The sequence below is a fragment of the Monodon monoceros genome, unplaced genomic scaffold (assembly GCF_005190385.1).
Source record: "Monodon monoceros isolate NGI ecotype Baffin Bay Population unplaced genomic scaffold, NGI_Narwhal_1 Super_Scaffold_18, whole genome shotgun sequence".
NCBI classification, from domain to species: Eukaryota; Metazoa; Chordata; class Mammalia; order Artiodactyla; family Monodontidae; genus Monodon; species Monodon monoceros.
In genome coordinates this window covers 145,147,214-145,164,787 of record NW_021703774.1, presented here as the reverse complement: position 1 = coordinate 145,164,787, position 17,574 = coordinate 145,147,214, and the positions used below count along the sequence as shown (strand labels likewise).

Here is a 17,574-nt window from a genome sequence, read left to right as displayed (position 1 = left end):
GACCTGTCCTATGACTGAATGACTGAGGCTGCCCAGAGGTAAATTTTCCCGCCCCTTACTGGGAGGCAACAGCTCTGTTGTCTCTACCACGAGCCCCAAGGGCAGTGACCACATCTTAACCATCTTTGAATGTCTATAGCCCAGCACAGAGGCTGGCACAGGGGAGCAGGGTTTGAGCACTGGGCTTGGGCTTCGAGGATACTGACCTGCTAGGACTTCAAGTATCACTGAGGCCTCGGCCACTCACCCACGACTCTCCATCACATTGTGGAGAAATCCTCCAACCCTCAGCCTGGCATGAAAAGCTCCGCACCTTATAATGTCTCTGGCCTCTTCTGTCCCAATACTCAGTGTCTCACCTGCCCCCGACCCCAGCTCCAGTTTGCAGCCTCCTGGCCTCGGCTCACCTGCTCACGTCTCTCCCAGTCCCTCCTATGTCTCCCTCCCTCCTCTGGGAAGCCTTCTTGATCAGCTCCTCCTGTACCCACCACATCCCTGAACATACCTGCACTGAGGCACCTGCCCCTAAGAGAGGTAACTACCCATCTCCCACCCTGGACTGTGAACTTCTGAGGGCAGGGGCTCAGGGCCATTCATACCCCATGGGCACACAGGGCCCGGCAGGGTGGACGCCATAAATGTTTGCGGAATGAATGAACGACGCCTACCCACCAGTCCACCAAGCCCTCTTCCCATGAGTTCCCCAACAGGACATGGGGAATTTCCTCCAGGATGTCCTGCTGTGCCCTCACACCCACCCAGCTGGGACAAGATCTTCCAAACATCTCCAGCAGCAGCTTTCCCTTCAGCCAGCCCCGTGACTCCGTTCTCTGTCACCACGGAGCACAGTGGTGCCAGGCTATCTTTCCTAAGCACAGCCTGATGAGGACAGCCCTGGGCTCAGGAAACTTTCACAGCTTCTTCTGTTCCGCAGCATTAGGTCTGTGATTCATTCTTGTAAGTTCTCCAAGAGGGCTGGTGTTCCCTCCTAGGCTACCTCACGGCCCGTGAGCTCCCCACACACCTGTCACTCTCATCACAACAGGTTCCCCTCAGGCTCAGGACCAGCCCCTGCTCAGCTGGGACCCAGGGCCTCCACTCGTGCTGTTCTCTCCAGGAAGCCACCCCCCTTTTCCCTGACTCTCCTCTGCAGACTTGTCTGACTGCTGGAGCCCTCTCTCCCTCGCTGCCACTGTGTGAGCGTCAGCCTCTCCTGAACCAGGCTGTGAACTCCTTGTACCTCTTCCCGCACCTCTGGCCCCCTCCATTCCTGGTACCCTCCCGAGGCTGCAGACGGTTGCCTGATGGCCAAGGCGAGGGCTGAGTGTTGGCGCCAGGGGTCCCCCCCCCAGAAGCCCAGGTCCCTTGGGGGCCTCACCTCCAGTACTCCTCGCTGGGGCTGGTCCTCTGGAGGGTGTGGTTGAGCGCGTGGGAGAGGTTGCCAGGCAGGGCGGGAGGCCGGGAGCCATTGGTGATGTTGGAGGCATCCAGCACGCCGGCGCAGTCGGGCGTGTTCCAGGGGTTACTGCAGTAGGCCCAGGGCAGCACGGGCGTCATGGACGAGAAGAAGTAGTAGAAGGCGATGCAGATGACCACGTTGTAGTAGATGCCGATATATGTGGACACCACCATCATGCCGTAGCCCACACCTGGGGGAGGAGAGGGGCAGGAGCAGCCTCACACGTCTAGCTGAAGGAGGCAAGGCTAATTCTGAAGGGCGTAAGAGGCAGGCTTTCATGGAGTGCCACAAAAGAGGCAGCTCAAGGCCTTGGCAGGGGCAAGCTGGGGGGCGAAGGGCCTTTGTGTATGAATGTGGTAGGAAGAGAGCGTGGAGGCCAAGTAAACATGGATCCCAGCATGTGTCCATGGCCTTGGCCATTGATGTGGGCCTCAGGTTAACACCAGTGTCCCATAGGGGTTGGCAGTGTTTATACAGATGGGTGAGTCAGCATGGTCCCCAGAGGCCCGTGTGTGTGTGTGTGTGTGTGTGTGTGTGTGTGTGTGCGTGCACACCCCACCCAGGCCTCACCTTTGAACATGGGGCTGATCCTCCACACCCCCAGGCAGCCCTGACTTGCAAACTGGCCGAAGGAGAGCTCCATGAAGAACAGTGGGATCCCACAGAAGGTGAGCATGATGAAGTAGGGGAACATGAAGGCGCCTGGTGGGCGGGGAGAGGGCTGGCTCAGGACGGCTTTGGGGAAATCCCACCCTCTTCCTGCTCAGAACTGACAGCAAAACCTTTGCAACTGGCTGGGCCCCCAGGAGGTTGTGCCATGCACTGGGCCGGAGCCTAAGTCTGAGGCACACTGCTCACCACCTGTCTTTGAACCTGACAGAGGCTCCCAGGAAGTCTGCTCTGAGTCAAACCCAGGGCCCAGAGCCGCCATGTTTGGGTGGGATTTGATGGCTTAACCAAGCAATTTCACACACATTAGTCAATGAGATCCTCAAATATCCCTGAATCATTTGGGTGCGGGGCTGCTGAAACACAGGCAGTATAAAACAGGGAGCCTTGGGAGGTTGGGTTGCTTTTCTCTACCTCTCCTCCCCTCGAGGGAGCAGGCTGCCAGGGTCTGGGGTGCTGCGCCTTAGGTAAAGGGTACCTAAGCCAGGGATGGGGGCAAAGGAGATCAGGGCCAGAGGCCAGCCTGTCTGGAGTGTGTGCCGCGGAGGGGGCGGCTGGGCCCCGGGGGGTGGGCTCTATCCACGTGGGTGGACCCTGCCCTGTGCCCGCTGGCTACCTCCCCCGTTGCGATAGCAGAGGTACGGGAAGCGCCAGACATTGCCCAGGCCCACGGCATAGCCCACGCTCGTCAGTACAAACTCGATCTGGTTGCCCCAGTTGCCTCGTTTGAGGTTCTGGTCCTTCTTGGTGGCCTCACTGGGCACAGCACCATTCTGCGGGGACAGGAGAGAAGCTACCATCAGCAAGGCATTTGCACGTGTGGTGACTGACCCTTTGGGCCTCCCCCAGTGGGGACACCATGGACCCTCCAGGCCCCCACCCCACCCTGGGCTTCCCCTCTGCTGGCAGCCGCTGCAGGCAGGCCTGGCAGAGGACGGGAGAGGGAGCAGCGGCCACCGGAGGGTGCTAAGCCGGCCTCCCTCACCAGCCCCCCAGCACACTGTGCCAGGGGCACCAGCCCACCTGAGCAGCTGCTACCGACATCTGAGAGGTGGGACACTGAGAGGGGGCTCGAGTTGAGGGCCCCCCAGCGCCAGCCCCTCCCAAGCCTCCCCTCTCCCCTTTGGGTGAGGATCTGGGAGCAGCTGAGCCTCATACCAAGCAGCCAAGCTGGGCTGGGCACAAAGGGGCCTGTGTCCAGACAGCCCCCCCAGCCGCGGCCACCACATCGCCAGGCTGAGCACGCTGCCCATGGCAGGCGGCTGCGGGGGAGGGGACCTGGACCCCTCCCCCAGCTGAAGGCTTTTTCCGGGGGGCACACGGTGGGCAGGGCTGTAGGGTGGGGGAAGGGGGAAGCAACTGAGCTGGGCCAGACCTGGGGAGGGCATTCTGGGGCTCAGGATGGGAGGGCCAGGGGAGCCATGTATATTGCCCATGACGGGGCGGGGGCCCTGGGGAAGCTGACCTGGGCTGGGGGATGCTGGCCATGAGTTGGGGGGAGGAGACCAGAGTTGTAGGCACCACGCCAGACTTGGAGGACAGACTCTGCTAGGGGAAACAGAGGGAGTGACTCTAGAAAAGGGTCTCTGAGCTGAGAAGAGGTGGGCTGCAGAAGACGGGCTGGTCAGGAGGGGCTGATGAGGGAGTTTGCCCCAAGGGAAGGATGCTGGGCTGGCCTGGAGGAGCTGCTAGGCTGGACTGGGTGGCCTGAAGCCCCACTGAGGACCCTAACCCCACAGTTGGAACTAACCCAGTAAGTTCCTTTATAAGTGAGTGCACCCCTCCCCCATGCCCTGGCCTTTCCACCCCCTACCAGGTGAGCTGGAAACCGAGCCACCCTGAGCCAGAGCCTGAGGGGTCAGAGGTGTCTCATTAAGAGACAGGGACCCTGAGAGTCACCAACAGAGAAGCCCAGAGAGTCCTTGAGTGATGGAGACAGTCTCCCAGAGATGGGCTGTTCTCCTGAGAGAAATGGCCAGGCGTCCCTGGAGGACACCCAGGATCAGAGACACAGCCGCATGGCCTCTGAGGGACGGCACTGCAGTGACGCTGACCCTCAGCTTGAAAGAGACATATTCAAGGACAATAGGCACGCTGGCCAGTAAACAAACGGGCCTGGTGCTTTGACACGCTGTCGGACCCTGACACTGACCAACAGATGCAGAGGGGAGGAGTGGCCTCCCCAGGCCTGCGCCCTCCGGAAAGGCCCATTTAGGAAGGCAGGCACAGGAGGCCCTGGCACCTGGTGGTGGCCCCCCAGCCGTGCATCCCTTGCTCCCGCAATGGGTACATCTGGGGGGGTGCTCTAGGCTTGCACACCACGTGGGCACTACAGCACAGACACCCTTGTCCTGCACACCCAATTAATCATTGCCCGGAGAAGACACTGAGCCTTATACCATCCCAGAAGGTTTGGGGGCACAGTACCAGAAACCGTGGTGCTTCCTTCAAGGAGCACGCAGAGCCAACCGGCAGAGCCTGTGTACTTTCATTCATGCAGCCACGGAGGTTTACGAGCTCCTACTATGTGCCAGGCCCTGCACCAGGCTCAGGGAATTCAGCAGTGAACAAAACACACCCCTACCCACTCAGAGCTAGAAGTCCAGGAGGAAGTAAGCCATCAATGAGATAAACACATAATTTTTATATGCAACTTCAATGTGCCCACAAAGGGGAATTTCTCAAGTCACAAGAGCATAGAAGGATGACAAGGGGTGGGGCTGGGGGCTGGGTGCGGTCGCAGAAGGCCTCCCTGATGAAGGGGCTTGAAGGCCACCTTGTCTCTGGGAGTGGGCGGCTCCCAGTCCCAGTGTGACAGGTCCTTACAGAATCCTGCTTAAGCCTGTCACCACCTCCTAGGGCCTTTTTTTGGGACAGGCCTAGAAATACCTCAGGGTCAGGGGAGCATTTTTTCAGAGGGTGTGAGGCCTGCTTGGGGTAGTTTATCCATTCCCAAACAAATCCCAGCCAAATAGGGCTCCTATATGTTGATCCTACAATAACAGTTTTATTCTGTCCAAGGCTTGTTTACTTAGGGGCACAATGGGGGATTGTGGCAGCTGTGGAGTACATGGGTGGGGTCACGAAGCAGCGGTTACAGCTGTAAAAGAGACAACTGAGGGTCCAGGATGGCCTCATGGGCTGGGCAAGGGCAAAGCCTCTTGCAGAGACCGAGGTCCCCAAGGCCTGAAGTTCAAGGCCTCTCTCCTGGCCCCAGCCCCCTGACCAAGTGCAGCGGGACCAGACTTGGACCTCTGAGGTCTGCTCCTTCCCTGGCATGGAGGGGGCAGGGAGGGTGATGATGCCCCCAGCCGAGTGCCATAGGCGGTAGCTTGACTGAGCCCTCAAGAGCCAGTGGTCACTCCATTCAAGAGCAGCACACCGCTAAGCCTTGTGCTAACCAGTTCAGCCCTACCGGCTGTGACCTGGGGAGGCCAGAGCCTGGGGTACAGGGGCTTGGAACTGGGGATTGGGCTGTGGTGGGAAGTAACAGGCAACACTAGGGGTCTGCTGTGCAGAAGGAGCTGAAATGATGCCCTGCAAGTGGTACGAGGAGCTCGCGGCAGAAGCAGCACCACCTGCTGCTCCCCAGCCCCGCGGTGCCCCATTCAGGGACGGTGGATGGGATGCTGCTGCGGGAGCCTGGTCCGCAGCTAGGCCTCTGACTTTTTTTTTTTTTTAACATCTTTATTGGAGTATAATTGCTTTACAATGGTGTGTTAGTTTCTGCTTTATAACAAAGTGAATCACTTATACATATACATATGTTCCCATATCTCTTCCCTCTTGCATCTCCCTCCCTCCCCCCCTCCCTATCCCCCCCCTCCAGGCGGTCACAAAGCACGGAGCTGATCTCCCTGTGCTGTGCGGCTGCTTCCCACTAGCTATCTACCTTACGTTTGGTAGTGTATATATGTCCATGCCTCTCTCTCGCTCTGTCACAGCTTACCATTCCCTCTCCCCATATCCTCAAGTCCATTCTCTAGTAGGTCTGTGGCTTTATTCCTGTCTTACCCCTAGGTTCTTCATGACATTTTTTTTTCTTAAATTCCATATATATGTGTTAGCATATGGTATTTGTCTTTCTCTTTCTGACTTACTTCACTCTGTATGGCAGACTCTAGGTCCATCCACCTCACTACAAATAGCTCAATTCCAGCGCGGGCTATGTGCAGGCAGCCTGGCTGGTGAGGGCATAACGCTCAGCAAGGACAGAAGAAGCCAACCTTCCTCCAAGTACACTGGAGGGAAGGGTCCCTCTGTGGGGGGGGGGGGGTCCTAGGGGCTCTAGTTCCCTTCCTCCCCCAGCCCTCTTCTGGGGACGCCCCTCCACTTCCTTCCCTGGCAGCGACGCCCAAGGCTGGTGAGCCTTTTTCAATGCTGCACAACTTCTTTTCTCCTTGCATAATTTTCCCCATTCTAAGCCTCCCATTTTCTTGATCTGCTAGGTGGACGGCGTGTCACTGATATTAACTGTCCCTGCAGAGGTTGTTGGCTCTGAGGTGCCCACGAAAGTCTTTGTGCTCCTGGTCTGCCCAGACTGGTGGCCTGTCTGCCTAACCCAGCTCGGCCCCGCCCACTGGCCGGGCTCCAGGCTGGTCCTGCCCATCACCCACCTCCCCCTGTCAGCCCCTTGCTGCTCTCCCAACCTCCCTCAGTCAGTCGCTCACACCTGGGTGGTGAATTAAACCATAGTGGCCTGGTGCCCCTCTGGGCTGCTCCCCTCCTCCTTGGGCTCCCTGGAGGGGCTCCCCCACCTCACCTCTGACTCGCCCGGTGAGTGATCTCCAGGGCAGGGAATGCCCTGCCCTGCCCTGTGCCTGAGCTTCCCCAGGCCCGGCAGGATGCAGGCTACTGGGCGTGCCTTCCATGGTTGTGTGGGTGGGCTGGCTGATCATCCTCCATGACGCCTGCCATGCACAGACATACACGTATAAAACCCTCCATGCCCCTTACCCTTAGAAGCAGTCGTTGACCTGTCTTGGGTTCACAACTTCCCACCCCTGTTCCTGCCTAGAGGGGTGAGCCACACCGAGCAGTCACTTACATAAGTCCTTTCCATAGCCCTCTGCCCTCTACTTATTCACTGGTCCGGATGAACTCCTGGAATTAAGGGAGTTCAGCTCTGAGGGCAGAATCCAGATCTCCCTCTATACCTTGGGCTTGGCAGGGCGGGACCCTGCGCTGGGGGTTAGAAGCCTAGCATTCTAAACCTGCTCCCTCAGCAGCCCTGGGCAAGCCACTTCCACTCTGAGCATTCAGCGTCTTTACCTATAAAATCAGGGGATAGACAGACAACCTCAATGGATCTCCTAATATTCTGTAGCTCTGCCCTGCCTGGAATTTGCTATTTCTGACTCTCTCCTGTATTTTCCATTAGTTCCCACTGGCTTTCTAAACAACTTAAAAAAAAGAAGGTGTTATTGCTTTCTTTCTGATTATAAAAGCATTATAAGCTTATCATTAAAAAAAAATTGGAAACTACAGCAACGTGTAAAGAAACAATGCTGCAGAGCCCGCTCCCAGTGGCGGCCACCAGCACCACCGCAGGGGTGGCCCTTCCTTCATGCTCAGACCCAGAGGCAGGCCAGGATTCTACCCTGGGCGATGGTTGTGCTCTGGCTCCCGACTCCTGCCCTCCGAGAGCGGTGTCCACGGGATATTTCTGTGAATTGTGAGCTCTGCTCTTGGTGGGCACTGAGGAATCCTGCAGCAGCCCGGGCAGGGCGGGCCCCACTAGGATCCAGCAGGCTTCTTGTCCAGGACTCTGCAGCCCCAGGGTTTGCTCAAGGGATGAAGCCCCATCCAAGACAAACTTTGTGGAGGAGAACGGGCAAGACCCTACATCCCAGACTGACCTTGCGCCAAATCCAGATCACTGGCAACTCTCTCTGAGTCCCAGTGGGGAATTCAGGCAGAACAGCCAGGACAGTAAACTGTGGCTGCCTCAGGAGACCCTGTGACCCCCTCACACCCCTTGGTTCTTGTTTCCCCAACTTCTCTCCCGTCGGTCCAATCAATCCAGGAGCCAGGCTGGCCCTCAGGCAACATCTGCACCGCAGTGACAGAGCCTTCCATCTTTCATCTGGCTTCGCTCATCCAGACACGGGAGAGTCAAGAGCCCGGGCTGGAGCAGCGGGACCATGGGAAAATCTACCCCAGACCCGAGCAGTACGCAGGGACTATTAGTGCCTCTCGCTTCAAGGAAAACCTCCGAGCACCTGTCCGGAGATCAGGCCCTCACACAGGAGGTGAGAGAGGCAAGGACATGCCCGGGCTGTTTCGTCCCAGAGCCCTGATTGGCAGAGAGTGATCTGCCAGTATTGTGGACAGCAGACAGAAGATGTACCCCAGGCATGCCAGGCTCCACTCCGGGCCCTGGGAGAAGTGATAGGGCCATTGGGTGGGCTCTGCTTCTGCCCTGAAGACCAGCAGTCATGCCCTGCACTGTGGCAGCCGTGAGCAGTCTCTGCCCCGCTCGGTTGGCAGCGGGCTCGCATTCTGGAAAGTGGCTTTGGCTTCTGACCCTGGCAGTCCTGAAGGTGGAGGGCAGCCCTGCATAATGTTTCTCCCAAATGCAGCCCACATCTCCCCAGAGGACATTCCTTCTCTTGCCTTCCGAAGGTCAAGTCAGGATGCCCTCCGGGCACTTGTCCTAGACACTGGCGAACACCGCGTGGGGTCTCCCTCCTCGCAGCCGAGACTGTTGCCCCATCCCGTTCCCCCATGCTCACCACTGAGTCCATGTAACAAGTCCCCCTGCCCCCTCACCACTCTCCCCATAGGAGTAGCTGCCGTGGCACAGACAATGGGGCTGTATTGATTAGTACAATTCCTGGGCACCTCCGGCCCGTCTCCCTGGGAGCTAGGACAATGCAGCTTTGATACACAGAGCAGATTCTCAGCAGGTCCCTGGGCTGGGGGAGCCCTAGTAGCCCCACTCTCCTCCGCTGTGCCGCCTCCGCATAGCTAACTCTTCCCGCTCCTTTGCACAGTTGCAACTTTCTGGGTCACTTTTGCTGCTGTCTGTCTCTCTGGCTGGCTGTGCCTGCCCCTCCCTGGCACAGACCACTCAGTCCCTCTCCCCACCCCCAGCCCTGCCTCCCAGTCTTCCTGGCACCAGAGAGGGGGCTCGACCTCCTGGAAGGTGACTGACCTGTTCTGGGGAGGAGGGGGCCACAGGTCCCTGAGCCGCGGCCATCCCAGGGTGAGCACTTGGCGGGCGTGTGCGTGTCCCCTCTCATTCACACCTCTGCCGGCTCCGGGCGACACTGACGCATCCCCTGCCTCCTCCACTGCTGGCTGGGCAGCATCAATTACTTTCACCTCATCTCCTCCTGAAGCTCTGCCTACCCCCTCCCCGGCCCTCCCCCTCCAGCCAGTCCCCATGCAGCCCAGCGCGGGTGCTCCACAGTTAGAGTGAAGCGCAGGGTTTGTTGTGTTTCTCCCTTGTTCCCAGCAAGTTATTGGAACAAAACACACACACACACACACACACACACTCACAGCCACAGGGTGAGGCAGAGCAGGCGTGGAAGAGAGAGAGAGGGCAGCTCAGTCCCATTCCAGAATGAGGTCTGGGGCCCAGATGCTTCTGAGCGCATAGGCCTGGCACTTGGTGGGCTCCTGGTAAGGTGGTTGGGTACCACTGGGCACTAGAGATGGTGAAGGAGAAGGGGGAAGGGGGCACAACCCACAGGGCACTACCAGAGCATCTCAGACTTCTTAGAATGCTGTGGGCTGGGGGGTGATGGGTCCTGAAGCAGTCCTCCCAGGAGTTGGGGACTCCCAACCAGCCAAGACGATGGAGTGTCCTCATTAGAGAATATGACTGACCATGTAAAAAAGCTCTGGCTTAGTGAACGGTGCTGTCACCTGTCTGAAGAAAGATGGCATTAGCCAAGAGGGTGGCTGCAGAATAAGGACCTTTGAGGATTAGTACTGCATCACCCAGAACCTGAGGTATTCCCTCTGGGAGTGTGTACCGAGTGGGCTGGGCACAGTCTAGCAGGTGTCACCATGGCTGGGGTGGAATGTCACTCAGACCCATCCAATCCCTCTTCTCTGAGGCCACACTCACTGGTCAGTCTCCAGTGGATGCTGAGACACCACAAACCCATGGCCAGGAAGGTGGGCACGAGTGTTCTGGTGCTGGGAAGGCATAGCTCTTTTTGGAAACTGGTAGGTTGGCAAAGGGTCTGGTACATGGTAGGATCTTAGTAAACATCGGTCAAATGGAAGCATGCATGAATTCTGATGTAAAGGAGAGCTTCCTTGTGAGTTTGGTAAGTGAGGTGACCCCAGCGGGAACGTGGCAGGATGACATTTTTTTTTTAAGGGCAAAGGCTTTAGAGTCAGACAAGCCTGGGTTCAAACCCCAGCTCTGGCAGTTCTCACTATATATATCTCCTTAGGCAAGTCACTTAACATGTCTGGTCTTAGTTTTTTCATCTCTAAGATGGGGATAATACCCATCCATCTTTGAAGCTATTAGCATTATTAATAATAGTAACAGATAATACATATTAAGTGCTTACTATGAGCCAGACACTGTCCTAAACACTTTATATATATATTAACTCATTTAATCCTTCCGACAGCCCCTTGAGGTAGGTATGTTGTTATGCCCATTTTGGGGAGGAAGATGGGGACTGACCTCGGCTCAAGCAAGTCTCCTAAGAATGGCCTCAGACTCCACTGACTGAGCTGTTCCCCGGGCCAGCCTCACGCAGCCGAGTCCCCAGACACGCTCCGCGGACTTCCTGTGAGCCCAAACTGAGGGCCAAGGCCCTGGCTGGGCCACTGGCTCCAGGAAGGCCCAGTCACCCATGATGCCCAACTGCTCACTTCCATCCAGGGTGGGCTCTGGGCTTTGGCTGCCCTGGCCTGGGCTGGGTGCCCAGAACAGGCAGCCCTGGCTGGACAGCTTTCTCTGGCTCTGGCCATGGGGACAGGAGGCGGCAGTGGCCCAGCTGGGTCCTGGCAGTAATGAGGCCTCATTAGCGGGATCCAGCTGCTCCAGCCCCACTCAGGGAGGCCGACTCCCCCAACCCCGCCTCTGACTTTTCTTAATAAGAGTGGGCATGCCTCCAGAGGGCCAAGGAGTCTAGGGGCTTTGTTGTACCCTGTGACTCAGAGGGAAGGTCCTACTGAGCCAGGACTGGAAAGTGCTGGGGGTGGAGGGGCTGCAGGGAAGCCGTGTGAGGGGAGGGGAGGCCGCAGGACTGAGTAGGTGGCCTCCAGGGAGGCTGGGGAGGGGAGGGAGACCAAGGGGAACAGAGGGCAGGTCCTAGGTCCGGAGAGGAAGCCTGGGGAGGTTGGGCCTTTTCCTCTGGATCTAGATATTGTCCATTTCACTGGGGAGGGGGTAGTTGTGTATTTAGGATCATCTAGTTGATTATCTAAGTCATTGCTCAGGCTGTCCTGGCTAGGAGAGCACCTTCTCTGTGCTAGGCCTTATAGAAGGAGAGTGCCCACTGTGTGTCGGTGCCTGAGGTAGGAGAAGACCTACTGTGTGTCAAGCCCGTGCTAGGAAGGCACACAGTGTGTGCAAAATCCAATGCTGGGAGAGCTCCCACTGTGTGCTAGGCTCTGTAAGAGAGCACCCACTGTGTGTCCACCCCACAGGGAGCCCTTGTGGTGTGCTGGGTCCTGCACTACACGAGTGCCCCATGCATGCCAAATTCTGTGCCATGTGAGGACCCAGTATATGTCCAGCCCTGAGCAGGGTGAGCACCCACTGTGCCCCTTGCACTGTGTTAAGTGAGTGCCCAATGTTTGCCATGTCTGTACTAGCTGAGCACTTGTTACATGCTGGGACTCATGCTAAGTGAGTGGCTGGTAAGTGACAGGCCCTCTACCAAGGGAGGGCCAGGTGGGTGTCAAGCCTGTGCTTGCTCAGATCCCAATGTGTGTCAAGCCCATACTAGTTGAGCACCTGCTACATGCCAGGACTTGGGCTGGGTGAGCACCCACTGTTCACAAGGCCCTGTGATGGCTGCTGCAGACAAGAAGTATCCAAACCCTCTTGTCAAAGCATAACAGAACAGGTCGGGGTGGGGCAGCCCCAGGTGGCCTGTGGTGCTTTCAAAGCCTTTTAGGGGGTCTTCCCTGGTGGCGCAGTGGTTAAGAATCCGCCTGCCAATGCAGGGGACATGGGTTCAAGCCCTGGTCCGGGAAGATCCCACATGCCGCGGAGCAACTAAGCCCGTGCGCCACAACTACTGAGCTCTGCCCTAGAGCCCACGAGCCACAACTACTGAGCCCGTGTGCCACAACTACTGAAGCTCGCATGCCTAGAGCCCGTGCTCTACAACAAGGGAAGCCACCGCAGTGAGAAGCCTGCCTCCACTCACTGCAACTAGAGAAAGCCTGCGTGCAGCAACAAAGACCCAACGCAGCCAAAATAACAAACAAACAAACAAACAAATAAAATAAATTAAAAAAAAAAAGCCTTCTAGGACGATTCAGATGTTCTGGCACCCAGGGCTCTAGCCCGGGTGACACTGCTCTTATTCATCATGAGGCTTCCAGCAACCAGTGAACTCAAAGATGTTGGGGCTTCCCTGGTGGTGCAGTGGTTGGGAGTCCGCCTGCCGATGCAGGGGACGCAGGTTCGTGCCCCGGTCCGGGGGGGATCCCGCGTGCCGCGGAGCGGCTGGGCCCGTGAGCCGTGGCCGCTGGGCCTGCGCGTCCGGAGCCTGTGCTCCGCGACGGGAGGGGCCGCAACGGTGAGAGGCCCGCGTACCGCAAAAAAAAAAAAAAAAAAAAAAAAAAAGATGTTGGGAGAGGCCAGTGAGGCTCACCAAGGCCTTTCTGCCCAAGATGCTGTATGAGTGGGGAGCGGACACAGGGGAGGGGGCTGAGTTGGCCAGCTTGTGGACTTGGTGTGCAGCTGTGGGGTTAAAGCTGACCCAGTAGGGCTCTCCTGTCCTGGGCTCCTCTCCTCCAGCTCTCTGTCCTCCGAGCCCCAGGCAGCCCGGCCCCACATGTGTATAGAAGCACTAGGTCTCCACAAAAGGACCACCGCCATCCCCCACCCCCAGTGCCCCCAAGCATCCCAGCTGCTCCCAGGCTTGGAGGCACCCCAGCCAGCTGGGTTCCTGCACGGCCCTGTCCTAGGAGCTGCTGAGGCGTGAGGGAGGCAGCTGAGCTGGCCTGGCAGAGACCATCTGGGCTGGGAGAGGGGGGAGGGACACGTGGGGGAGGGACACGTGCGGCAGGCATGTGGGTCTGGGCACCTGCTGGGAAGTGGCTCACCCTCCACGGGGCACCTGCCACATGAAGAGCCCAGCAGAAGGTCCAAGGATGACATAGGGTGGACACTGAAGAGACCCAGGGGACACCTGTCCTCATACCCAAACCTGGGGCAAAGGGGGATGGAAGTGAGGACCCCATGGCAGGGGCCAGCTGCCTACTCCCAGCCTACCAGGGCACAAACGGTAACAGAAACCACAGACCTGGGACAGTCCAAGTGCCACTGGCTTACATGCATGGCCCTCAAGACACTCTGTTTTGCCCCACCATGGCATCCAGAGGAACATCCTCAGTCACCTGCCCTTAGGGGACCACAGGCACCTAACAAAGTCCAGGCGCAGCTGCCTAGGTTAGCTAGGAGAGATGGCGCTCCTCAGAGGCTGTATCCTAGAGACAAGCACTGAATGGAGGCGGAACTGGTTCCAAACTGGGTCCCGAGAATAGCGGAGCCCAAGGTCATAAGCAGAACTGAGAAAGAAGCAGGAATAGAATCTCGAGCAACCACTGGGGGTGCCCAGGGGACATGCTATGGAGCCTCAGACTCAGCAGCGGCGGGCAGAAGTCAAAGGTCAGAGGGCACGGAGGAAATCGAGCCCCAGCTATCTTTAGGCACATCCTGGTGCTGGGAACAGGCGTCCCAAGGCAACATTCCCTTCCACAGACGGGCTGGCCTGCTGGCCGGCAGAGCCCAGGGTCCGGGAAACTCAGCTCCGGCAGGGATTCTGGGACCTTGTGATTCATGCTCCCTATGCTGCCCACGTGGGTTCCACATCTCTCCTGCCTCCCTGCCCCAGTCCTCTGAGGGTCGCTCCAGAGAGTGTAGAGCAGCCAGGACTGAGTAGTGCAGAGTACTCGGAGGGTTTCTTAAGTTTCATGGGACACAGAATCTCCATGTAGGGCGGGGCAGAGCCACTTCCTGTAACAGGCCCATGGCAATTCCGACACTTCCGGGAAGCGTGAGGCCATTTTTGATTCTATCACAGCATCCACCCCCTAGCAAGTATTCAGGTCAGGAGACCTCCAGCTCTGCCCACATCTGAGCACTCAGAGTTCAGGTTGGCTGAGGAATACTTTGAGAAGCTTAGCGCATTCGGACATGTTCCAGTCAGGAGTGGGCCAGACCAGAGCAGGTCTGAGGGGCTGGATGCTGGAAGTTCAGAACGGGATAGAGGATAGAGGGTCCTGAGCCTGGAGCATGACTGTCCAGCTCCCTCCCCCAGACCATTCCTTTGGACCAAGTACTTCGAGTCCCAGAAATCAAATCCCTGGTGAGGGACAGGGCTTGTTTTGGGGGGGCTCGGCAGAGACCCTGGGCCAATCAGTCTTTCACTGAATGTGAACAGCAACAGGAGAATCCATGTGGAGAAGGGAGGAGCCACGGGAGGGGCCGTGCTCAATCACTGGCTTCCTCCCCTGACAGCTGCCCAGTGTCACTGGCTCCTGAGGCAAGATCCCAAGTGAAGGAATACACCCACTGCCCTTGGGGTATCTTCCTGGTTCCTGATTCCAGTGCTGGCCTGTTCCATCCATCAGTGAGCCGGCCCTTGCCCACTGCTTCTCACCACCTCTCCTGTGCTCTGAGGCAGTGAGCAGTGAAGAGCTGTGGCTTGGGGAAGGGGGAGAGGGAGGTTTTCTGAGGAAAGGATTCAAAATGAAACGCTCTGGGCTTCCCTGGTGGCACAGTGGTTGAGAGTCCGCCTGCCGATGCAGAGGACGCGGGTTCGTGCCCCGGTCCGGGAAGGTCCCACATGCCGCGGAGCGGCTGGGCCTGTGAGCCATGGCCGCTGAGCCTGCGCTCCGCAACGGGAGAGGCCGCAACAGTGAGAGGCCCACGTACCGCAAAAAAACCAAACAAACAAACAAAACCAAAATGAAACGCTCTATGTTACTTTTCAGAGTGGAAGAAGAAAAAAATCAGACAGGCTCTGAGGACCCCTTGATCAGCACATGCTGAATGCTCCCCACGGCAGGCAGAGCACAGCGTTGGGGGTGCCTGGGTGTCAGCCACAGGACAGCCCTCCCAGCAGGACTGACTGCAGCCTTCTCTCCAGGGTATCTTGTGATGAGGGTGGGAAGTGTGCCTCGTGCCTCCTAGCATGCCTTTCGGGCTCTGTGGTGGGATCAGCACTGCTATGGGCTCGGAGCCATGGCAGCATCTAACCTGCTGGGTGAGGGGCTGCCCACCTGGGCCTGGGACAGCCCTAGCACTCAGGAGCCCTGGCAGTGCCAGACTCGGGGCCCCACGGAGCCTCCTAGGCCCTCCTGTCAGGGCCAGCAGCTGACAGCAGGCCCCAGCGGGGATGGTGTTCATGACCCCCTCCTCCCTGCAGTCTGGTCCCTGTACTCACCAGCATCGCTTTGGCACCTTTTCCTACCATAGTGGCGGTGGGTTAGGGGCTCTGGAGTCCCGGACCACACTCACAGGCTCTGTTTCTAGCACCTTTCAGAGCACAGGCCTCAAGAGCTGTGGAGAGAGCAGAGAATGCACTGAGGATTTGGCCCAGGAAGGCAGGGCAGGACATGTGCGGCCCTCAGGGCTCTTCAGAACAGGTAGTGCAGGGCCCAGACCACCAGCTGGCAGGCCCCCTCTTCCCTCCCGCCCTGGCACAACCCCTGCCAGACCATTTCCTGTCCTGCTCATTTCTGGATGACCCTCAATCCAGTTCCTACCTCACTCTTCTCCCAAACCTTCCCCTGGATCCCTTGGTCTCCAGACTTCCTGTCCCAATGGGCAAAGGTCTATTTTTGACTCTCCAGATGCCCAATTCTATAAAAGATAAAAAATGAACACAGAACTGGGACAGGGTCCAATACCTTCCTCATCTGTGTGACTGGCTCCAACCTCTCCCCTGACGGGGAATCAACTTGGCTCAGCACATGCTCCCCAACCTCGCCCCAGCCAGGCGTCCGGGATGGTCCTTCCCTATCCTGGTGCCACTCAGCTTGGGCTCCAGGCAGTGGGCTCGTTGTTATGTCACTAACTTGGACCAGAAGCTCTAGGCACACCAAACACAGCATGAGTAGGCACAACGCTGCCATGCCCGTGCTCAGGCTGGCCCCTGCCGAACACCTTCCCTCCTGTTCACCAGGTGAAATTCTACAAATCCTTTAGGAGCCTGCTTAAGTGTCACCTCTCCTCTGTAGCTTTTCCTGACACTGCCCCCACTCCACCCCAGAGTGAACAAACTGTCTCCTCTTTTGTGTTTTGTGCAGACTTCTACCAGTGTCCCTATCAACTCATTTGTTTACGTCTGTCAACCATGGGTTGGTTGGCCAGTTCCCTGAGGGGTTGGATGTGTTTCATCTACCCCTCTGTGCCCAGCACCTGGCGCGGTGCTCAGCTTGTAGGGAGGGTTGGTGGAATTGAGTTGAAGGGAAATGGGTAAGGCTGAGGCCTTGGAATGAGGGGCCAGGTCAGCCGGAGATCGCGAGGTGGGGCTGGTGAGCGGGAGGGGCAGACAGACGGGAGGGGCGGCCACGCAGCTGCTGGTGTCTGCAGGTTCAATGCTGGATGGACGCAGACGGAAGAGCGGGGAGTTTTTGACAGCTCATAGGAGTGGAATCAACCTTCAGGGAGCCTCAAAGAATTCTCTTATGGGAGGAAAACCCGGGGTCAGATGCACAAGGACATTCATGTTCCATAGGGCCTGGTCCTAGGAAGGACTGGGGCCTTCTCTGGGTCCTCTCAAGGAGTCTCTCTACTCCAAAGGCTGTTTTGTGCCACTCTGCCCTGCCTACAGCCACATTCAAGGGCCACCTCCCACCCACAGGCCCAGGAAGCCTTTGGAAGGCTAGAAAAGAGGAGGAAGAAGCTCTTCTTTGCCTATGCAAATCAGCCCTTGGCTACCTTAGGCCTTTGTCCTGGCCACCAGGTGTCCTGCATAACCTTCCCCCCAGGGTGGAGCCAGGTAGGGATGTGACTTGCGACCATTTCCCTTTGGTTAGTCACCGAGGCCGGCTTTCCTGCCTCTCACTGTTCCCTAAAGAGGTCCCTGCTTGTGGCTTTGGTCTTCTGGGGGCAGTCAGAACAGGGGGTGTGCTCCCTTAGAAGATCATACCCTTGTCTTCGCTTACCACACCCCTCCCTCCAAGCTGTACACTCTAGATTTGCTGTCCTCAAAGCTGTCCCTCTTCAGCTAACAGATAATAATGACAATGATGATAATAATGACAACGATGATAGTAATGAC

The 17,574-nt window shown here is 57.7% G+C and overlaps 1 protein-coding gene across 6 annotated transcripts in view; it reads right to left on the bottom strand.

Annotated features, from left to right (window-relative positions):
- SLC6A9 (solute carrier family 6 member 9) overlaps positions 1–17,574 on the bottom strand; it is a 32,440-nt gene that overhangs the window by 10,719 nt on the left and 4,147 nt on the right. For 5 of the 6 annotated variants that reach the window (XM_029229899.1, XM_029229900.1, XM_029229902.1 and 2 more), the window contains 4 exons: positions 15,733–15,848; positions 2,745–2,901; positions 2,030–2,161; positions 1,379–1,649 (listed from right to left, as the gene is read on the bottom strand). In XM_029229899.1, coding sequence (XP_029085732.1) covers positions 1,379–1,649; positions 2,030–2,161; positions 2,745–2,901; positions 15,733–15,762 — 590 coding nt within the window. In that variant the 5' untranslated portion in view covers positions 15,763–15,848. Of the gene's footprint in view, positions 1–1,378; positions 1,650–2,029; positions 2,162–2,744; positions 2,902–3,593; positions 3,746–15,732; positions 15,849–17,574 lie in introns of those variants that run through there. The other variant, XM_029229904.1, reaches the window with a different exon arrangement.